Raw genomic sequence first — 21,609 nt, forward strand, 5'->3', positions numbered from 1 at the left:
TTCAAACTTTAATTGAAAGTACGACGGATTTACAAAAACTTTATTTAAAACATTCTTTATATTGAAACCTACTTAATAGGAGATTATGAGCTGAATCTCTATAAGTAGATATTATCAATGTCAGGGTTAATCATAAGTAACAACAATGAAAATATACAAGTTTCACTTCAACAAAGAAATGCATTATTGCAAATTATGCTTAAAATATTAAAAAAAAAAACTTGATTAAAAATAGAAAAAAAAAATATGTCAAAAAAGTTAGCTTCATTGTAAAGATAATTTTTTAAACTTTAAGATTGTGTGATTTTCGAATGATATGGCAGAAAAATATTAAAATCTCGCTTAAATATTAATGAAATATAATTATAATTAAAATAAAAAACGTTCCAAGATGTTCATTTCCACTCTGTAAAGTTTATATACACTAAGTTTGGAGTCTCCAGATCAAATGATCTCGCCTGGAGAACGCTAACACACACATTTTTTTAGTAGTTGAGATTATTTTAATGGCAATGATTTTTATTAATTTAGACAGATTCCTTATAGAAATTGTACCTACTGGAAATTCATGAAGATACATCGTAAAAAAATTCTGCAAAACATGTTTTCAAATGCATAATAATTTATTCTTATTTTTATGTAAGGAGGAATTTTAAAGCTTGCTATTTTTAGAATACAGTTGTTCGAGTCTTCCCCCCTCACCTTTTTTTACTTTTTATTGTATGAAATATACGAAGAAAAGGTATTGTTATTATCAAACAATTCGAACATCATATTTTGATAAATTTCAGGTCTTTCTGAGTCCGAAAAACATATAGTAGTAGGAAAAAAGTAGATTTATATTTGAATAGTTTTTCAACAATATTAAATTTGGGTACCTTAGCATAATTAAATTAATTTAATCAAAAGTCTTCATATTTTTTAAAATTTATATTCCAAATATTAATTTAAATATACGTTATAATATGAGCTCTGAATAGATGTTTTTTAAAAACATCTATTCAGTTTTTTTTATGCATAAAACAGGTGGAATTAGTTTTGCTTAAATTTTTTAATAAATCTTTTTCTTATTTTTTTTTATTTTTGAGAAAAGAGAAAAGTTACAATATATTGAAGTAAAATCTCTATTTCTTAAAAGTATAGAGTACGTATAAGTAGTCTTAAGATAATCCCTTCGAATTTCCCAGTTTCTATGTATCTTTACTAATAATAGATTAGAATGTGTGATGGCGCTTTACAAACAGATCGTTTAATCTACAATTAGAAAATTTGACACAGTTATACTTAGAAAAGTAGGAATGCGCACATTGTATACATTTTTCAAAAAAATTTAATTAAAATTTAAATAAATCAAAAATTGAATGAGATTTTGTCATTTTTTAAATGTAATTTTTGTAAATATTAGAATGCAAAAATAATTTTTACACCATATTAAAATTCAAATAATTATTTTTTCAGTGATATCCATTATTTTGCAGTATAAATTTTTCTATTTTTAATCAATATTAAAAATATTTAAAGTATATTTTACATCAATATTTCTCACATAAAATTAAAAAAAAAAGGTAATTTAATAGCCAACAATTTTTTTCATAAATTTTTACAATTAGTTTTTTTAAATTTAATTCGCAGCAACAGATTACATTGTTGTCCTGAAATTCAAACCATTTTCCAAAACATGAAATATTTAATCCTTTAATTTTCCCCTTTGTTGAAAGCTAAGGTGCAGTATCGGAAAGTCAGAAGATCAATGACATCGATAATTATATTTGTATTATTGTATTATACAATGGGATTGATTTCCTTTAACAAGTATCTTATGCACAATGTACAGAACATGTGCTATACTATAAAAATTGCGGCTTTAATGTTCATGACAACTTGATACTTTAAATAATTTATTCATGGAACCATGGACATGAAATTATGTCTCATAAATTTAATTGAAGTGAAATACAGGCAAAATATCCGGCGAACCAACTGATCACCAAAGGCTACTAGTTGTACTACTATTACTAATTAGAATGAATGAATACGTGCTTTTGTTGGCGTTCTACAGACCAGACTGTTTGGACTAGAGCTATCAAACTTGACATATATTCTCTAGAGGATGAAAATGCGCATATTGTAGGGATTTTTTTTTGTACTTTTTATCGATTAAAATTAAGGGAAAATTTCCCAATTCCCCATGACAACTTCCGAAAATATTACAGAATAGGAAAATGCTCACATAATTTTTAATTTAAAATTCATTACATTTAAAAAATTATCTTTACAGTACTATTTATTACTTTGCAGTATGTGTATTTCTATTTTCAATCAATTTTTAAAAAGCATTTTCAACAATGTGTTTCACTGTTGAAGCGAGACTAAAATCGTTTTTATTATTGCTGCTAATATTTCATCCTATTTTTTCTATTATTGTTGGTCAAGATACGAATTTTCGGCTGATTTTTCCTTGTTGAATAAGCTACAATATAAGACATGCTATTAATAAAAATGGAATTTTCTTGTACTTTCAGTTAAGATTTAACTTCAGAATTAAGAAATGGTGAAATCTTTCAAAAGGGCATCCGTTTCTATACCGTATTACTTTCCTGTTATATAACTGGATGCATAGAAATATTGCTAACAAAATTAAGAAATTGTTTAGTTCAGTGAACAGAACGATTTAAGTTTTCAAAAATTGTATGTGTTACATGTCTATCTAAGTGAAATTTAATAATACTTTCTAAGAAAACCATTTAGAACTAGTTACATAAAATGTTTAATGAAAAGTTTCAGAAATTATTAATTCCAGCAAATCAATTGCCCCTAAAAGCGGCTAGTTCTTTTTATAATTCAATAATGTTGAATGAAAGCTTAAATAAAGCTTTTCTCGTAGTATCTGTCTTCTTAATATATATAAAATGTAGAACAATAAAGATTTTTTTTTCTATTCCAAAAATTGAAGCAAAATGGTAATAACATAACCATTTTTACAAGCACTTTTAGACGCTATCTTGGCCCATCAATGCTTAATATTTAGCTATACTCTGAAATGAAATGAACGGCAGCCTTTGTCATGCATTTGTAACATAATATTAATCGACTTTATTCCCAAGAATTATAACATTGGTTTTCAAGAAAGCTATGTGTGAGATTGAGAATAAAAGTAAAATATTTAAGTATAATACTGTAATTCAATTTCTCAACTCCATTTTGACACAGACTGATCAATTTAAATTGTGAGTTCAAGGACGAAATTCAAATTTAAATGTGTAGTAACAATCTATTTTTGTAAAAAAAAATTACAAAATTATAGAATTTTTGCAGTTTTTTCATAAAGATGCTTTTTAAAGAAAATATTGAGAGAAATCTATATGTAATTGCTTTTTTTTAAAAACTCTTTCACTAAATAATTATTTTTCGATAAGGATCAATTTTTAGGTTAAATATCGTATAGGTTGAACATAGCATTTTATAACACAACAGTTCCTAAACTTTTAGATTAATTTAATTAATTTCTTATATCAGTTTACTGTACACCCCCATTCAAAATGTTACTTATCGACTTTTTGCGCTTCTAATGAATTCCCTATAAAAATTTACAAGCAATTTTTATGTTCCTTAAATGTTTCTTGGGTTCATTTTTAAAGAAATTTTAATTTTTAAATTTATATAATGCTAATATTAAATTTTATCTCTTTAGGATTTATTATTATTGATTTTTTTGTATTTTTTTGATTTTATTTCTGATTTTTTTAAAGTCAAATGTTTTGCTATTTTCCTAATTCATTATGAACATGACCACCCTGCATTTTGAAAATTAAATTCCAATATCTTAAAAGACAATAAAAAAATAATGTAATATGAATATGAAAATATGAAATATGAAACTAGGAACAAAGATTTTGAAACGCAATGACTCTTTTTAGAATATTATTGATTGAAAGATATATTCCTCAGTTTTACAATTATTTGACGCAGATGTTAATTAACATTTTAATATAAACTTGTACAATTTCTGCAAGTTGCAGCATATATCGGTGATGTAAAAAAAGTCGTTTATTCAAAACACTACACACAGCAGGTTGTTACCAGAATTATTAGGCCTGAGTTAACAAAGTCAGCTCTTATCATATTTGATTCTTGGGTAACAGAAAGTTTACTCGAAGTTTTTAGAAAATTTCAATTCCGCTTTTAATTAAAATCTAATAGAAATTTTAACATTTTCCCTTAATATTAAAATATTATATTATTTCATAAAAATAATTTTAAAGTAAAAAAAATATTCAATAAAACTTATTTTATTTATAGGTAATATTTACATGAAAGTTTTATAAAACAATTTTAATTGCAAAATTTTTTTTCACTGATTTAGTTATTTTATTCCAGCACACGTGAATACGTCTTTTGCGTACATATTATCGCTACTATATTATCAAGCGTATGTTTTAAAAACAAAATAAATATAAATGAATCAAGACTAAAACATTTAAAGGGTACAATGTTTCGAACTAGAGAGAAGAATATAATTTAAAACTTTTAAACTGCTTTCTTGAGAATTAAAAATATTTTGTATATTAACTTTGATAATGATTGCTTATTCAGATGTTAATATCCAAAAGTTTTTATTTAATACCATTGTACCCAATGAGTAGCAGAGAGAGGCTAAAAATAGATGCAGCTAGATAATTAACAAAATGGTAAGTTGTAAAGAAAAGATTATTCTATAATTAGTATAGTGTATTTAGCATTTGGATTTTGCCAGTGTCATGCTAACTATTGTTTGAATAGGTAATGAATTTTGATGTGACCTGGGCAGTAATGAGGTTTTCAACTAGCTTATGATTCTAAAATAAAAGGTAATAAATTTTAAGTTGCAGCTTTTTTTTGGTTTTAAATAATTTTCTATTTTTCGGATTATGCAATGTTTTATAATTCTATTTTCTATGTATTCTCCGTTAATTTAAAAATGATCTTAAACTAAGATTCCTCTCAAAATCGATGAACTTTTGAGCTAAAAGCTCGCATGAATGGTATTAAATGCTAAATTGATGCAAGATGTAGCTTATCTTACTGTTTTGTAGAAATTTGATATATGTACAGTTTTTAATTTATTAAAAATCTTTGCAGTATATCTAAATTTAACTTCTTAACTGTAACTAGTTAATTAATAAGGAGCACGCGATTGGATACAGTAAGATTTAATAAAAATGTTTATGTATGAAAAAATAGGTATGTAAAAATTAAAGAGCTTTTACAAATGTTTAAAATTAATCGGTTAATTTTAAACATTTATAGTAAGCGATTAAATGAATTAAATGGGTCATTAGAATTTGGATTAAAATTTCATAAAATGATATTCACACTACAACTAGTGGCACTATTTTACGACATGTACCATCATAAGTTCCTACTTTAAATGACACATATTTATTATGTTTCAGGAACATTCCGAATAAAATCGAAACTGGGGTATCATATTAATTTCGGAAATCGGTTTTACTTCGAGCTTCGGCTCAAACTGATTGTTCCAATTAACTATGCCTGGTCTTTTTATCGAACTGTTTAGGAATTCATGCATACATTCATCTACAAATCCACCTATGCCCCCCCCCCCACCACCACCACGTCTTCTCCTTCAAACTGATAAATCGAACCAAGGAGGTACTTGGAAGGGGCGTTGTCTACGTCATCCTTCATCCGCGTCCTCCAACCAAAAATTAGGGAGGTCCGTCCCATCTCAATTCCACCCCCCCTTTACTCCAACATTTCCTACAAACTCCTGTTTTCTCCTCTTTAACTGTACCCGTACCTTCCTTCTCTAGGACGCAGGTGCACAAGCTCCGTAAAACTAATCCGCCAATGGGATGCGTTTCATGGGTGACTTCCCCCAGGTCCCCCCCCCTTGCATACTTCCATGATCGCTCGGTTTTGGGGAAGGGGGTTGAAGGAATGTCTCCCTCCCCATTCTCCTAACATTTATGCGCAAGGAGAAGGATTAGATGTTGGAGAAGTGTACACTTTGGGAACGAAATTCCTTCGAGTGGGCCAGGCATTGATTATTTTGGGGGATTTGTCCTTCAATTGACCTCTTCTAAGTTTGGTCAAGTCTTTTTTGGAAAGAATCCGTGTGGAGTTTTATATGATTCCGCAGTATATGTTCTTTTGCTCTTTTATTTCATCTACTGCAGAGATTTAAACTTGTTCTTTAAACGAGCGGAAAATAACCTTCCTGGTCATGTTTGACCTTTTGCGAACAAAGTAGGATTTATGAGAGAAAATATTTCATTTCGAATTGTTCTAAGGCAAACAGCCATCTTCAATATTTTATATCATTAATTGAAATTTACGACACACACACACACACACACACACACACACACACACACACACACACACACACACACACACACACACACACACACACACACACACACACACACACACACACACACACACACACACACACACACACACACACACACACACTATGAAGCATAAGAATGTTGTTTGTGGCTCCGCTGACCTCGAGACTTCCATAAGAGAAAAAAAAGTCTCTGAGATTTTCGTAATTGATTATTTTTTAATTTTTTTCAATGCTTTCAATAAAAAATATCAGTGAAATTTTTATTTAAAAGTGTTCAGTATTATACCAAGAGATCTAAAATAAAAACAACCTTATAACTTTACATTAAAATGGAAATGTAGTATTAGAAAAGAGTACACTAAAATAAGAACGCCATTTAAACAATCTGGAGTTAACGAGAATTCTATTAGCTCTCTTTTCAGCAATTTGCATAAGAAGATAAACAAGTTAATGATATTTTATCAAGTAAATGTTTATTCAGACGAATAACTAGACATTCAATTACAAGCACATTTTCGATAATACGTATTTAATTGCATACATGCTATACAAAAGAAGAAATCTTTATGATACATGTAAAAAAATGCTGCATTTAATTGGCCAGTTAGAAATCTCACGAATTCTTTAATTTTACTTTTATAATGTTTCTTTAACTTTTAAACGCTTTGCCACGTTTGGGTTTCTTTTCTTTTTCTTAGTCTAAATAATTATATTCTTAAAATTGAAGATCCTCCAAATTAATATGAAAAATCTCTATAATATTGGCAATATTGCTTTTTCCTTAATTATTGCTCTTAGTAACAACGATATTAATTCTTTCGTTGAATATGTGTTATTAAAATATATGAGAAACTCTTTGCTTTGTAACATTTCCAAAGTTTTATTTTGAAATAAAACAGAATTAAATGTCTCAATATAGCACATATTAAGTAAAACAAAAATAAAAAACAAAAACTTTAATATTGGAAATTTTTAATATTAATTTATAAAATGTAACTTTAGGAATAATAAAAGATTAGGAGGGAAATATTATGTTTTCTGCCTCCAAAGTAGGCAAATTTAATAAGATTATTAAAAAATACTTATATCAAATTCTTACTTGTTAGAAACAAATATTTGTTTGTTTAAAAGGCGAATAATTGTGTCATTATATCATATTAACATTATTATTATATATTATTATTAAATATATTATTAATAACAATATCATATTAAAAATGAAGATAAATCCTTTCCTTACCCATAATCGAAGTACATAATTCATTTACTTAGCATTTGTTTTTAAGTGATTTTGGAAAGAGAGAATATTTTGTTTTCATCACTGAATTTAGTATAAAAAAATTTTGCAATAATATGACAGTAAAAAAATGTATTTAGATTACCAGATTAGCACAGATAAAATGTAAATAATCTGGATTATATCTATCAATCTAACTATACACATATATATAAATATAACGAATGAGTAGAACAAAGTATGTCTTTGAACGTTGAAGCAAAATGTAATATTTCTGCGTAAATTCAAATATAAATTATATCTTCATTTAATATTCAAGCTAATCTCAGGCGCGTAAAATATTCGAATAATTAAAAAAATATTTTTAGAAAACTTTTATTCATTGTAAATAATAACATTTTTTTAAAAATTTTCTTTATTTAGGAAATTATTTTTCTGAGGAAATTTTTTAAAATTATTTTTTTAATAAGCAATTTTAAAATAACGCATTCTTATTTTCTGGAAAAAATACATCCATTAATCATTAATTTCATACTAAAAACTAAATATCTTACTATCAACAATCAAAACGAATATAATTTGAAGCAAACGATTTTGAAATTCTTTTGACATTTTAGAACTGCCAATTCAGCATAATAAAAATGTTTGCTTCTTTGTTCATATAGTATACAGAAAGGAAATATAAATGTACAGATACTTTTGCAAAAATTGCCAATAGATTTAACTTTCACTGTCTTGTCTGAGCATTGAAGGTAAAACCAGATTTACAGATTATAATTTCGAAGATGGCAAATGCATCCGGAGACGATTAATCAATCTTACAGAGATAAATAAAGGATAAGATACATAAGGTTTTTTATATTAATAGATATTCTAAGATAAATTTCAGTGATTTTAAAAATAGTAGTCGATTTAAAAATTTGGAGTAGTCTTTTAAATTTAGTTTTTATGTTTATATTCTAAAATGCTTCCAATAAAATTTCCAAAAATTATCTTTTATAAGATATAATTTTTTTTCTTCTGATTTTATAAAGGTACATATAGGTTAAAATCTAAATTCATTAAATTGTTAAAAGTATAAACCAATTTTTGAGTGACATCTTTTGAACCACATTTTTTTGAAACAAACTGTAATACAATTTATCAGCTTAAAAAACAGTAAAGCAACAATTAAAATTTACTGTCAAATGCGTTTATATTGAATTAAATTACAAAGTATTTTAAATAATGATTATTTTAAACATAATTTTAAGACGGGAGTGAAACGAAAGGAGCAATTATATTATTTTCTTACAGACTAGAAATAAATTTTCCAAAGTACGTTTCTTTTAAAATATAGGGTTTGCTAACACTTATGTTAGATTGAATCTGCTGTTTTATATTAGCATGAAATTAAGAATTAGAAATAATCTTTAATTTTTAAAATCATGGCACTAATATAACAAATAATAACGGCTTTATTCAAGAAATAATTATTTACCAAGGAAAGTATTTTGAATTCGTCAATTTTTCAATAACAAATGCTGTTTTATGATAATTGTCCTGAAGAATACCTGGTTTTTAAAATTATTCAGATAAATGAAATTACTATTACTGTAATATTTATTTTGCATTGAATACTGATTTTCATTCATTGCAAATGATATCTGGAATTTGTAATCATATTTTATTTGATATAAACATATATGTTACAACAAAGTTACACGAAAAAAAATAATAATGTTACATGATTGTTATTGTTTAATATGATTGTTAAAATGTATTTCTAAAAACATTTTTCAAAATTGGCTTGCTGAAATCACTTAAGGTTTTACTTTATAAGAAATTAAGTATATTTTCCATTTTATCAATTATAAACTTTTAGTTTCTGTCTATTTGCTAATAAAAACGAGTTTTAACTACAAAACGAGGTCTGCAAATCACAATTTTTTTATTTCACTTTTAATTAGAGTAAATTGCTCTTATCTATTTTACAGTCATACACAGTTTTTAAATATTTTATACAAACACTTTTGTGAGAATATTTTTACAACTAATTTTGTGAGAATATCATTAATTGATCAAAGTGACCAAATCAACAATCTAGAACTTCAAGGCTCTGTGTATGCAAGATATTAAAATATCTTTAGAAGAATCTTAGTTTCATTCTCAGAAAAAGTGCGAAGATTTTGATTTTAAATTTAAAAATTTCTGGTTACATTCTTAAAGTTAAATTTCAAAGTCATAAAACAGGAATAGAAAAAATTTATATAATTTCAATTTTAAGCAAAATAGTTTTTCGAAGCATTAAAAATAATGGATATTGAAATAGTAATTGTTATTGAAAATCTTTTTGGAAATGTTTCCAAATGATATCATAAGTTATAATATAAAATAAAAAAGCAGTAAAAAGTTTGTTTTTACCTGTTAATTTTTCACTATAGTGTAACATCAGTATAACTCAAAAAAAAATAATAATAATAATAAAAGCCACTTTTCTCGTTATTAAGATTTGGTTTACTTTAATCCTCCAATCTTGCGAAATACCAAAAGCTGAATTCTTAATTTTCATCATTTTATTCTTAGCCGAAATATCGTTTGCACTAAAAATAAGCTGAAAATGTTGCCAAAAAATTTATCTAATAATGAATACAATAATTTATTTAGGCGTAGCTTATTAAAGATTTTATGATAATATTTATTTCTTTTACAAAAAATAAACTTTAAACTATTTAAAACTTTCCCTATTATTAATCTCAAAATGCTGTAGCTTTTCGGTATCATATTATCAGTTTTCTAAAAGAATATTGGAAAAATGCTGTACATTATTATATATGAAATGCTTTAAGAATTAGTTTTGCTACGACTCGTTTTAACATTACGCAGAAAAATATCGTTTCTTCTTTAGTAATCAAAAATTGGAAACAAAAAAGCTTTCGAAGAATAAAAATGAAAATAGTTTAGCTGCTAGTTATCAATTTCAGTTCCTTCTTTAAGTTTTTAAACTTTTATTGTTCAGAAATTATATACATGTAAGCTATAAATTAAACAGAATCAAATACTTTAAAAAACGAAGTTAATTGAATTTTAAAATGAATCAAGATGGATTTATGGGAATATTCTGATGGTTAATTTAAATAACGTTTTCATAAGATCCAATGGCTTCATATTTATGATGTTTAATATCAAAGAAAATGCTTTCAGTAAGGGTAAAGATTTTCATTAAACGTAAGTTTTACATATTTATCATTTTTTATTTTATTTACAAAAATCATATAAGTTTTGACAATATGATGCATTTTAAAAAAAGTTAGAGTGTAAAAATATAAAATTTAATTTTAAAAATTTAAATATGTTATTTGAATTATTCGATGTAACATATAATTTTTAATCTTTCTGTGCTTAAAAACAATATTAAGTAATAGTAAATCTCAACTTCTTTGAATTCATGCAATACTATACTTTTAAAATAAATAGAAAATTGAGAACGACCTACTAATTTTACAATGAAAAGTAGATAAAACCTTGACTTATTCAAAATGTATGCAATTTTGCATTATTGATATGGTTATTTTTATGAATTCAATTTCTATCATGTCAATTTAATTAAAGACATTTGCTCAAGTAATTTAAAAATTACAAAAAATTTCCTTTTTATAGTTTGTATCAGTTTTGTTTTACAAAACTGCGTTTGCTGCTTTGAAAATTTATACAAGTTTTTATAAGATTGTTTTGCAAATCAGTGGAATCAAGATTATTTTTAAAGACATTATATTTAACTCTAATTATAAAAAGTTAACTCCTAAATTATCAAAAGTTAATTTAATCTTTTTAATTGCTTTTAACTACTAAATTATTAAATATTTCTTTCATACTGAGAGATATTATTGAATCATTTAATCAAATCGCATGCTGTTAGTCATATATTTTCTTTTTCTAAAATAAGGGAACAATTTAGAATTCTTTCAGAGAGTGAATCGCTCCTTAAGAATATTGCAAATGTTTGCTTCACAATATATACATTTTAGCTTTAGTACTTACTTTAAAAGTGGCAATTTTTTTATTTATTTTGCAAGAATGAAATCAGACTCTAAATATAAACACAAAAAGAAAATTGTTTAAAGTCAAAACAAGTTGAGTACAATGCTATATATTAGTGTTTTGTAAACTAATGAAATATTTGATTATTATAGGAAAAAATTAAACCTCATTAGATAAATTTAAATTTATTAATATAATTCTTTGAAAATGAATAAAAGAATATTCCCAAGAGTATATTTCATTGACTTAAAAAGGAGTTTCAAACAAAATTTCTCTTTGGAAATTTAGAATTCTTAGTATAACATTGATTCTTAAAAAGCTTTAGGCTGTTAGGGTAATACTTTATTTTAAAAAACATTATGATACTTAAAATTTTAAATAATTCTCTATGCTCATATTTAAATTCATAATTTTAAATAATTTCTAAATCATATTTTTCATTTCATTTGATCAAAAATAATTAATAAATTTTATAAAGTTTTAGTTCAAAATTTGAAAAATAACATTTTATTGGAAAAGATTTATTTAAAACAATTCTCTTGATGAATATATTTAATTAATTAAATACTTAATTTGAGAAGACACAACTGTAGCCAAAGGGGGAAAATGCATTCCTTCATGGGAAAATTTGAAAAATGAATTAAAACTCAGAATTATTTTTATTTCAGATGCACCTGAATATCTTTTTTAAAATGTTGAATTGTTTTAAATCTCATCGTTAATAAGTACTCGTAAATGACTATAGAAGTCAAATGTTAGAGATACAAGTTTGTAAATAATTTATTTCAAAACGAATTAAAATGAAATTTAAAATAAGTGAAAATTAAAATAAGGTTCATTATTTCAAAAAATATTTTCTGATTATTAAGTATTAGTTCCTTATTTTGAGATTAATTTTTAGAATAATAATTTTAAAACTACTTAATTATTTGAAAACCAGAATTAAATTTTTTAACCACGTGCTTTTAGCTACTGTGCGATTTTTATATTAAACTTAATACTAACTAGGCTAGTAATAAAATTATCATTAACTAATAAATTTGGATTTAATATTATTTTTAATTTTTTAAAAATGCCTCACATTAAATTCATAATTTCAATTTACATATTTGTTTAATTTCAGAACTAACAATATATTAATTTTATTTGATTTAAAAGGTCTCATCAGAATGATAAACTTTATTTAAAAAAAATTTTAATTTAATGTTAAAAAAAGCAGATATATAAATTTCGAAACAAATTAAAATGAAAGTTGAAACTAAAATAAATTGTAGTATATCTTTAATAATTTTTTTAATACTTAGCCGTATATTGTGTGGTTTAGAATAAATTTCTAAATAACTATTTCAAAACCATTATACTGTTTATAGTACTATTATTCGAATATTAAGTTCAGAATTAATATTTTGATAATTTACTATTTCGCTATTAAACCAACTGAAAGAATTAATTTAAGAGATTAAATAATTAGAAGATCAAATAATTTTCAACTGATAAGTGCTAAATAGAATACCGATTTTTGAAGAATTCTTCAAATTTAATTTTCATATTTAAAATTTCTTTATACAATTCTTTTTTTATTTTTGCTACGTAAAATGTCTGAAACTTAAAATTTTCTTTCATTATATAATCAAAAAGTCATTGATTTCCAGGTGATAGAAAAAAGGGTATAAGCTTTGAATCTGGATATTTTAATTTGTGATAATATTAAATTTTATTACCTATTTCTAAGGGATCACATTAGCTTAGAATCCGAACTATCACGTAGCTTGATAAGTTTAACAATACTTTACTTTGGTAAAATAAAAGATATTATTCTTTAAGATCCTTTTATGTGAAGCACCAAGTTTTAAAGTAAAATTTAAATGGAAATCGGAGACAATTTTCTGAATATATGTATATAAAAATTGAAGAGAGAGATGTTTTTCACATTTTAATTCAGAATAACATGCTGTATCAAATAAATTGGTATTACATTGCTGAAATGTCTAAGTTTTAATCTACTGGAAAAAGTCTCCAATAGTTAAAAGTTTTTTTAAATTTCAATACTATTTATGTCCATTTGCCCTCTATTTGAAAATTCATTGATACTTTCAATATATAATTTCTTTAGAAAATACCACCTATTCAATAAACTTGACTTTAATATTGACTTTGTCTTCTTTATAATATATCATCAATTTTGAAAATTTATTTGAAGAAAAAAAATATCTTCATGGAAATATAATTTCTCGAACTGAGCAATAAGTGCACAGTATAACCATACTGTTGAAAAAAAATTACAAAAAAAAAGCTTGCTCTCTTTTTTAAATTTTCCATCAATTCAACTTTTTTGTTAATCCTAAGCTTTCCTCCAGTTTTTTTTTGTTTATTTAATAAATACACTAAATTAATAATTTTAATTTTATTGATCAATAATCTGATTAAAATTTAATCACATTTCTTAATTCTTGGGATAATTTTTTGTACTGTTCATATTTAATTTGAGAATACTGTAATAGAACAAAAGATTATATGTAATAGTACCAGAATACTATCGACTTTAAGATTCTAAAATATCCTTAATTTACTTTAAATTTTGATGATTTTTTATTATAATTTTCTTTTGTCTCAATCACCACTGTTATTGAGTACTTGAGCTGAACTGAACTTGACGAAGCCCCATTTCATTAAATTCATTCATTAAAAAAGAGCGTTCTTTGAAAGATAAAGGTTACGTTTACTAAAAAATATACATCATAAATTTATTGAATGAAAAATAAAAAAGATAAGAAACTACTCACCCAGTTGTCTACATTGTTGGCCAGTTGTCGGAGTTCTTCCTGCAGCTTGGGCCCGGTCTCTTCCCGAAACTGTTCGACGATTTGCCGCGTGGCATCGTACTGGGCGGCGGGGACGACGGCCCTCAGACCCGTCAGATACCGGTTCAGGGTCCGCGACAGGTCGGGGACGGGCTGGTGGGGAAGCTCCTACGGGGAGAGAGGGATGCGAATGAGCGGGACCACCGACTCGGCAAGAATTTAAGGATCGATGGGTGCATGGGGGCAGCCAATAAATGGGTGGGCACTCTTTTCATTGGGACACGCATGGATCCACGAATGTACTGAAATAGTTAAGTTCTGATAACAGTCAAAATAGGTCCTGTACATATATTTCTGAATACCAGGACTTAAACATTTTTCTCTCATGATAACTTTTTAAACTAGAAAAGAATCGCTATTTCATTTTAATAATAATTTGATTTGAACATTTCAGCATTTTTAAAAAAAATCAAATGCCTTAAGCTACTGCATGCTTTTATATGCAGCATTTTGTTGATTTTTTTTTCTCCTTTACCATATAAAAAGTTCAAAATATCCATGCCACAATTACACTTTTCTAACTAGTGTTTTATTTAAAAATAATACGAATTGCTCAAAATAATATTGGTCTAACTCATCCTTCATTTAGATCATTGTTATCTTACACAAATTTTAAAGTGAAAATAACAACAAAATTTAAAATAATATTTATTTTCTTTCAAGCAATAATAATTACTTTTAATATATTCAAATACTGTGACGTTTGTTGCAAAATATGCCATTAATGAAATCAACAAAATAATCAATTGTATTTTGTTTTACCTTTTTTATCCGGTGGAGATCAATATTTTCAGAAGTACTTACTCATCATTGTCAACAAATACTTCAATTGTTTGAGATGAATTCAATCCGTACTTAAAGAACATCGAGATTTTACGATTAATTACGCTATATAATAATTAATGAATGTGATTAAGCCCATAATAAGAATGCATAATAATAAATTTTGCTTTTTAATGATCAAATGTACACAGAGAATTTATGAAGTTGGTTGAAACTTCGTTCATACGAAATAATAAATCTTGATGCTTTAAAATCCGTTGTGTCTAAAACCCAAACGTACCTTTTTACTATTATGTATGTATGCATAAGAACATGATAAATCGGAAGCATAAAGAATTAATTCATGATATTAGACAAATAGTCTTTACACACAAACTGTAATTCTCTGCACTAATTTTCAGTCAAATATCTCAATAGGGAAAAGTTATTTTTTTTCATACAATCACATTCGTTGTCTATTACTTTATTAGACAAGATACACATAAAAATGTCCATATTTTCAGAGATAATTTAATAGAGCTTTTTCAATCGTATAGATTGAAAATATAACATACATCTTTCCTTATAGCATCTGTTTCAATACATGATGCCGCTGAGATCCAACAAAAATATATGCAATTTTGTTCTTTACAATTATATATAGTAATAACTGATTCCTTCTAATGCATTTATTTACATGCGTATAAGTTATAGAGGCGGCAACTAAAAGTGAGTACTGACTCACTCTAACGTAACGTGAGTAAACGTGCTCTGATATTATTCAATATCAGAATACGTTTTTTGCAACTATTTATAAATATATGGTTGCATAATGCATAAACTAGTGCCTTTCTCACCAAATAAGATTTATCAGATAAGATCTTCCATATATGATCTCACCGCATATGATTTCTCACCACATATGTAAGTGATATTCTGATCTAGAAGTATTTAAATTTCTGATCTAGAAGTTTCTAAAAAAATTTCTGCATTCTTTTGTTTATGGAAAATATAGAAGGAAGATCAATAAAATTAGCCAACTGAACTATTTCAATTAGATTCATTTCATTCTTTATTATTTTTTACACTGTTTATTTTAAAAAAATTATACTTTTGTAAATCATATTTCTAGTGGGAGACCTTGCATTCAAAAGTAGGAAAGAAATTTAATGCAGTTAGTATGCTAATCCAATTTACAAATCAACGAAAAAATTATATCGCCTTTTAACAGTAAGAAATTAATAATTGAATTTTCCGTTTCGAATTGTTCGACATATATCTTAATAATAAAATTTTAAAAATATATATCTGATTGAGTTGAATCAATTAATAAACCCAATGCTCCCCGTAAAACTTTAGTCTTAAAAAATGAAGTCATTTAAAAAGGGTAGATATATTATTATTTAATGTCAATAGCTGAGAAACATAAGAATTAAATCTTTCTGTAACCAAGAGAACTAGGAGTAGACTTCAATTCTTATAATTCTTTTGGCTTTTCTGAAAGGATTCAATGCATATATAAGATGATTCAGCACAAGTGCGACAAACTGTTGAAGTTGTGAGAGGACGGCGGACAAAGGCCGTTTGGAATTACATAAAATTAAAGATGTGAAAATCCTTCTTTATGTGAACGAAGAATACTGCATAGAAATTGGACTCCATATGTGCAGTCAAAATTTGTTTTCAATTTTTTTTCTCTAAATTAGTATTTTGATTCGCAGCTGTAAGTCTAACTCAGTTAGCAACACCGCTCCTACCCCCTACCCCCAAAGACTTAATTTTGAAAGTATCATTTTTCTAATTTCAATGGTCACATGAAATTTTTTGTTCTTAATTATATAAACATCCATTTGAAAGCAACATCAGGACTATTTTGGGAAGAACCTCATAATTTTGAGTTCCGATCTGATGATAAGGTGAATTTGAGCTGGCATCTCTCTTTATAAACTTCCGAATTACACCAACGGATGGGCATTAGGCCTATGATGTCAGATTTAATCTGCAGTTGGACCACATACATGGTGCTGCAATCGGGTTTCGAGCCTAGAACACTCAGAAAATTAAATCGAATTATCTCCCAATAGAATTTTTTCTAATTTCAATCGAAGTCCATTTCATTGAATAAAAACAGAATTTTAGTTTTAAAGATAATTTTTGTTTTGCTTAAAAATTACTTCGTTATATACTGTAAAATTATAAATATTACCATCAAATTAAAAAAAATATTTGAGTGATCTCATTGTCGATTTATGATTCCTAATAGGATTTTGCAAAGATTCACCTTTTTATATGACATATTTTCTCTAGAATAATAAGGCAGATAAACGAGGATTAGACTTTTGTTATATTTTTTACATAATGAATAAAACAAATCTTGTGTAACAATTTATGTATATTTAATGACAATTTAAAAAATATAATTTTAATAAAATTTTCTAAAATTCGGAAAGAATTCATAAATTCATATTTTATTTTGAAAAGAATGCTTAAAAAACATTTATACTTTGTAATAAGTAAGTGAGATCCACTGGACTTACCATTGTTTGTTTTGTTAAATATATATATATATATATATATATATATATATATATATATATATATATATATAAGAATATATATATATATAATAAGAATCACAATACAATTTGTGGTCCCAAATGATGTTAAGTAGGTGAAAATCGCAAAAATATAGAGAGTCGAAGAAATGTAAAAAATTAATAAAAATATAACAAATGGTGTTTTAACTATGATTTTTTTAAAGTGAAAGCACATTCGTATAAGTTTTTTTTTCATGCTGGTAACATGCGGATTTGATGATCTAGGGGGGATCAAATTACTGAAAACGAAAAAGCAGTTTAAAACCCATATTTGCAAAAATACTAAAACTTGAAGAAAAATAAAAACTTGAAAATGTAAGTAATTTTATATTCTATAATTTGATATAAGCGTGTAGTGTGAGAACTGGGGAGTTTTAAGAAAGATAAACGTAAAAAAATGTAAAGATATTTGAGAAAAACTAAAATGGAAACCAGATAATATCGCTGCAACATCAGTACCGATGTTTGCAGAGAGTGTTGTCAAATTCGAAAGACAAATTCAGAGCAAGGATAGTAGGATTAAGTAGATGAAAAATTACCAGAAATCATATTGGCGCAGGTAACGTTTATTCAGTGAAAATCGCAAAAACAGACGTCGAAAAGTCAATGAGTTTGGCGAAGAACAAGGTAACAAAGTAAGAACAAGGTAATCGAGAAGAAGCCTTCTAGTATGTAAATTTTTCATGCGTTCGAAAAAAATAAAAACAGCGAGCAGGTATTCATTAATGAGCATTACAGAATTGATTGTTGTTAAATTTCATTTGCAAACAACAAGTCGGATTTCCCAAATGTAACTAAAATGTGCTGGTGCTCCATCATGCATTAACCAAATGTTCTGGCTGATAATTGTCGGTTTCCCTGCAGTGAATCTGGAGAAACGTGCTGAAAGAAAACAAGGTACTTTGTGCCGCTGAGGCGTTCGGGCAGAAGATACGGCCCAAATAGATAACTCTGCTCAGATGTTAATATCAAACTTGTGTTATACGTTCAACGAGATAGTGGTATGGGGATTTTCGAATGATCAAATATTCGCATTGTGCGTGTTGAAGATACATTCTCTCGTAAAGCATCAAGCATCCAGCGTGTGAACTCCACCCGATTGGCGATTTTCATTGAAAACGTTACCTGCGACCATATGTTTCCTGGTAATTTTTCATCTTCATAATGCCTACTGTCCTTACTTTGAATTTATCTTTCAAATTTGACAATGCTAACATCGGTACTGATGTTGCAGCGATGTTTTCTGGTTCCCATTTTTATTTTTCTTGAATATCTTTAAAACTCCCCAGATCTCGTACTACACGCTTATATCAAATTATAGTTATAAAATTTCTTACATTTTCAAGCTTTTATTTTTCTTTAATATTTTTGCAAATGTGGGTTTTAAACTGCTTTTTCGTTTTCGGACCCCCTAAGTCATCAAATCCGCATGTTACCAGCATGAAAAAAAAACTTTTACGAGTGTGCTTTCACTTAAAAAAAAATTCATAGTTGAAACACCAGTTGTTATTTTTTTATTAATTTTTCACAGTTTCCAACAATTTTTCGACCCTCTATAATTTTGGAATTTTCACCTACTAGACGTCGTTTGGGACCCTAAGTTGTATGGTGACTTTTTATCCTCTTGATGCCTACTATCACCCCACTGAATTTGTCGGTCGAATTCGGCAACACTCTGTATATATATATATATATATATATATATATATATATATATATATATATATATATATATATATATATATATATATATATATATATTTTAAGGAAAACCAAATAGAATTTCTACAAGACATATTATGGAAAACACCTATTTTCATAAATTGGCAAAGAAATTATTCGTCTAAATATACTTCTCAGGCAAATGAAAAAAGGAAAATAAGCACATAAAAAGCAATGGATGAAGTGAGAATGCCATGGTTTAATGATATTCCTGAATTGATACCAGATAGCGCAAGACTAATTAGAAAATTATTTCGAATTATTTATTTATTAATTAACGCATGTAAGTAAATATGTGTTCCAATTCTTTTTTTTCTATTTATATGATTTTTACTTTCTCGAATATGAAGCGACGAAGAGGTATTGTAATCTTTAAGAAATTCGAGGTGGAGATCTTGTTGAATCTCCACGTTTTAGAACTCTTTGAATACGAAAAATACATTTTTTGTAGAGTGTGTGTCTGTCAGTCAGTCTACTTGTCTGCGAACACGATAATGAAGCAAGACGGCAAAATTTTGGTATATAGAATTACGACTAAATTTGTAGATTTTTTAATAAAACTTTTAAGGAATTCCATTCACAGGAAGTCTATCTGGCTGTTCCAGCGTAAGTGAACTCGATACTACAAAGCGAAGACTGAGAAAGATAAAATTTAGTACGCAGATTTAGAATCTAAAATATATAAATCAAATTTCGAACTAATTTCTTCAAACTGTGGATCAACTGTCGATTTATACCTTCCATGCATTTAAACACAATAATTCATAAACGTAATGGTTTAAATCAATGAAATTTGGTATGTTACATTGGGACTTACTACATCTGTAGTTTTGTGTGAAATTTTGGTGTCTACCATCCAGCAGAAAGGTCTCGAAAAGACATATTTTCCTGATAGATTCAGTAAAAATGCTAGATTTAGATATATATTTCATAACTGTTGTTTATCAATGCCATGCAATGCTGAACGACACCAATGCCATTCAGTAGTGAAAGACAGACACATTTAAAGTTTGCGGCCTAACCTAAGGTACATAATCTTATGGGGAAGAAGAGGATATGTCTTTCATAGGAGACTATGCAAGAAAGTTTCGGAGGGATCACTGCCTTTTGGTTACTAAAAAAGTATGAAATGTCACTGTGAGGAAATCTTGAAGCTGTTATTAGATACATTAAAATTTAGAATATGCACATGCATTCAAATTAACAAAGTGAAAGAAGTATCATATTATTACACTTATGTAAATATATTCGGATTTTAAAAATGGAATATTATAGTATGGATGACTTTTTTAGACCATAAGCTGAATCTTTGATAACACGAACGTTTTTGAATTCAGGAGTCTCAGTATGTCAGCATATGGAATGCAGTCTTCTATATAAATTTTGGGGCCGCGGTGGCCTGGTGGTAAGGTCTCGGCTTCGGAACCGGAGGGTTTCAGGTTCGAGACTCGATTCCACCGAAGAACCGTCGTGTAAGGGGGTCTGTTGCACGCTAAATCCGTCATGAACAAACGTCCTCCTACTGGTGTGGTGCGGTGTGGAGAAGGGGGTGCGAGCTCAGGTGTCGCCCTCGTCATCTGACCGCGGTTCAAAATTACGAGGTCAGTCCCAAAATAACCCTAGTGTTGCTTCAAACGGGACGTTAATATAACTACACTGAACTTCTATATAAATTTTAGTTGCATCCTTTATTAATGATATTTTTAGACTCTAACATTTTTTTCCCGATAGTGAATACAGAAATGGTTAGTATTCAATGAAAATAAAGAACTGAGAACAAAATTTTTATTCGATCACTTTTCTCACATTTTTTTAAGAAATATTTGCCACGAAATTTCAACAGTTCAATTTTTCTGAACTGTTGGGGAAAAAAATTAATTTGTTGCAATATATGTAATTTTCGATTAATCACGCTGCTAAACTTTCAAAATAACCGATATCATTGTGGGATAGCGATTCACAGATTTTTGTTGCTGTAAATAAAATAAAGAAAAATGAACACAAAAAGGGATTACAGTAAACTAATTTTTTTTATATAATATCAATTAATGTAAA

General features: G+C 26.9%; 1 protein-coding gene across 1 annotated transcript in view; it reads right to left on the minus strand.

The window, feature by feature from the left end:
• The window catches only part of LOC129975166 (choline O-acetyltransferase-like), a 174,619-nt gene that overhangs the window by 91,962 nt on the left and 61,048 nt on the right, over positions 1–21,609 (minus strand). Inside the window, exon 2 of the mRNA XM_056088133.1 lies at positions 14,396–14,581. Coding sequence (XP_055944108.1) covers positions 14,396–14,581 — 186 coding nt within the window. The remainder of the gene's footprint in view (positions 1–14,395; positions 14,582–21,609) is intronic.

The sequence above is a fragment of the Argiope bruennichi genome, chromosome 7 (genome assembly GCF_947563725.1).
Source record: "Argiope bruennichi chromosome 7, qqArgBrue1.1, whole genome shotgun sequence".
NCBI lineage: Eukaryota > Metazoa > Arthropoda > Arachnida > Araneae > Araneidae > Argiope > Argiope bruennichi.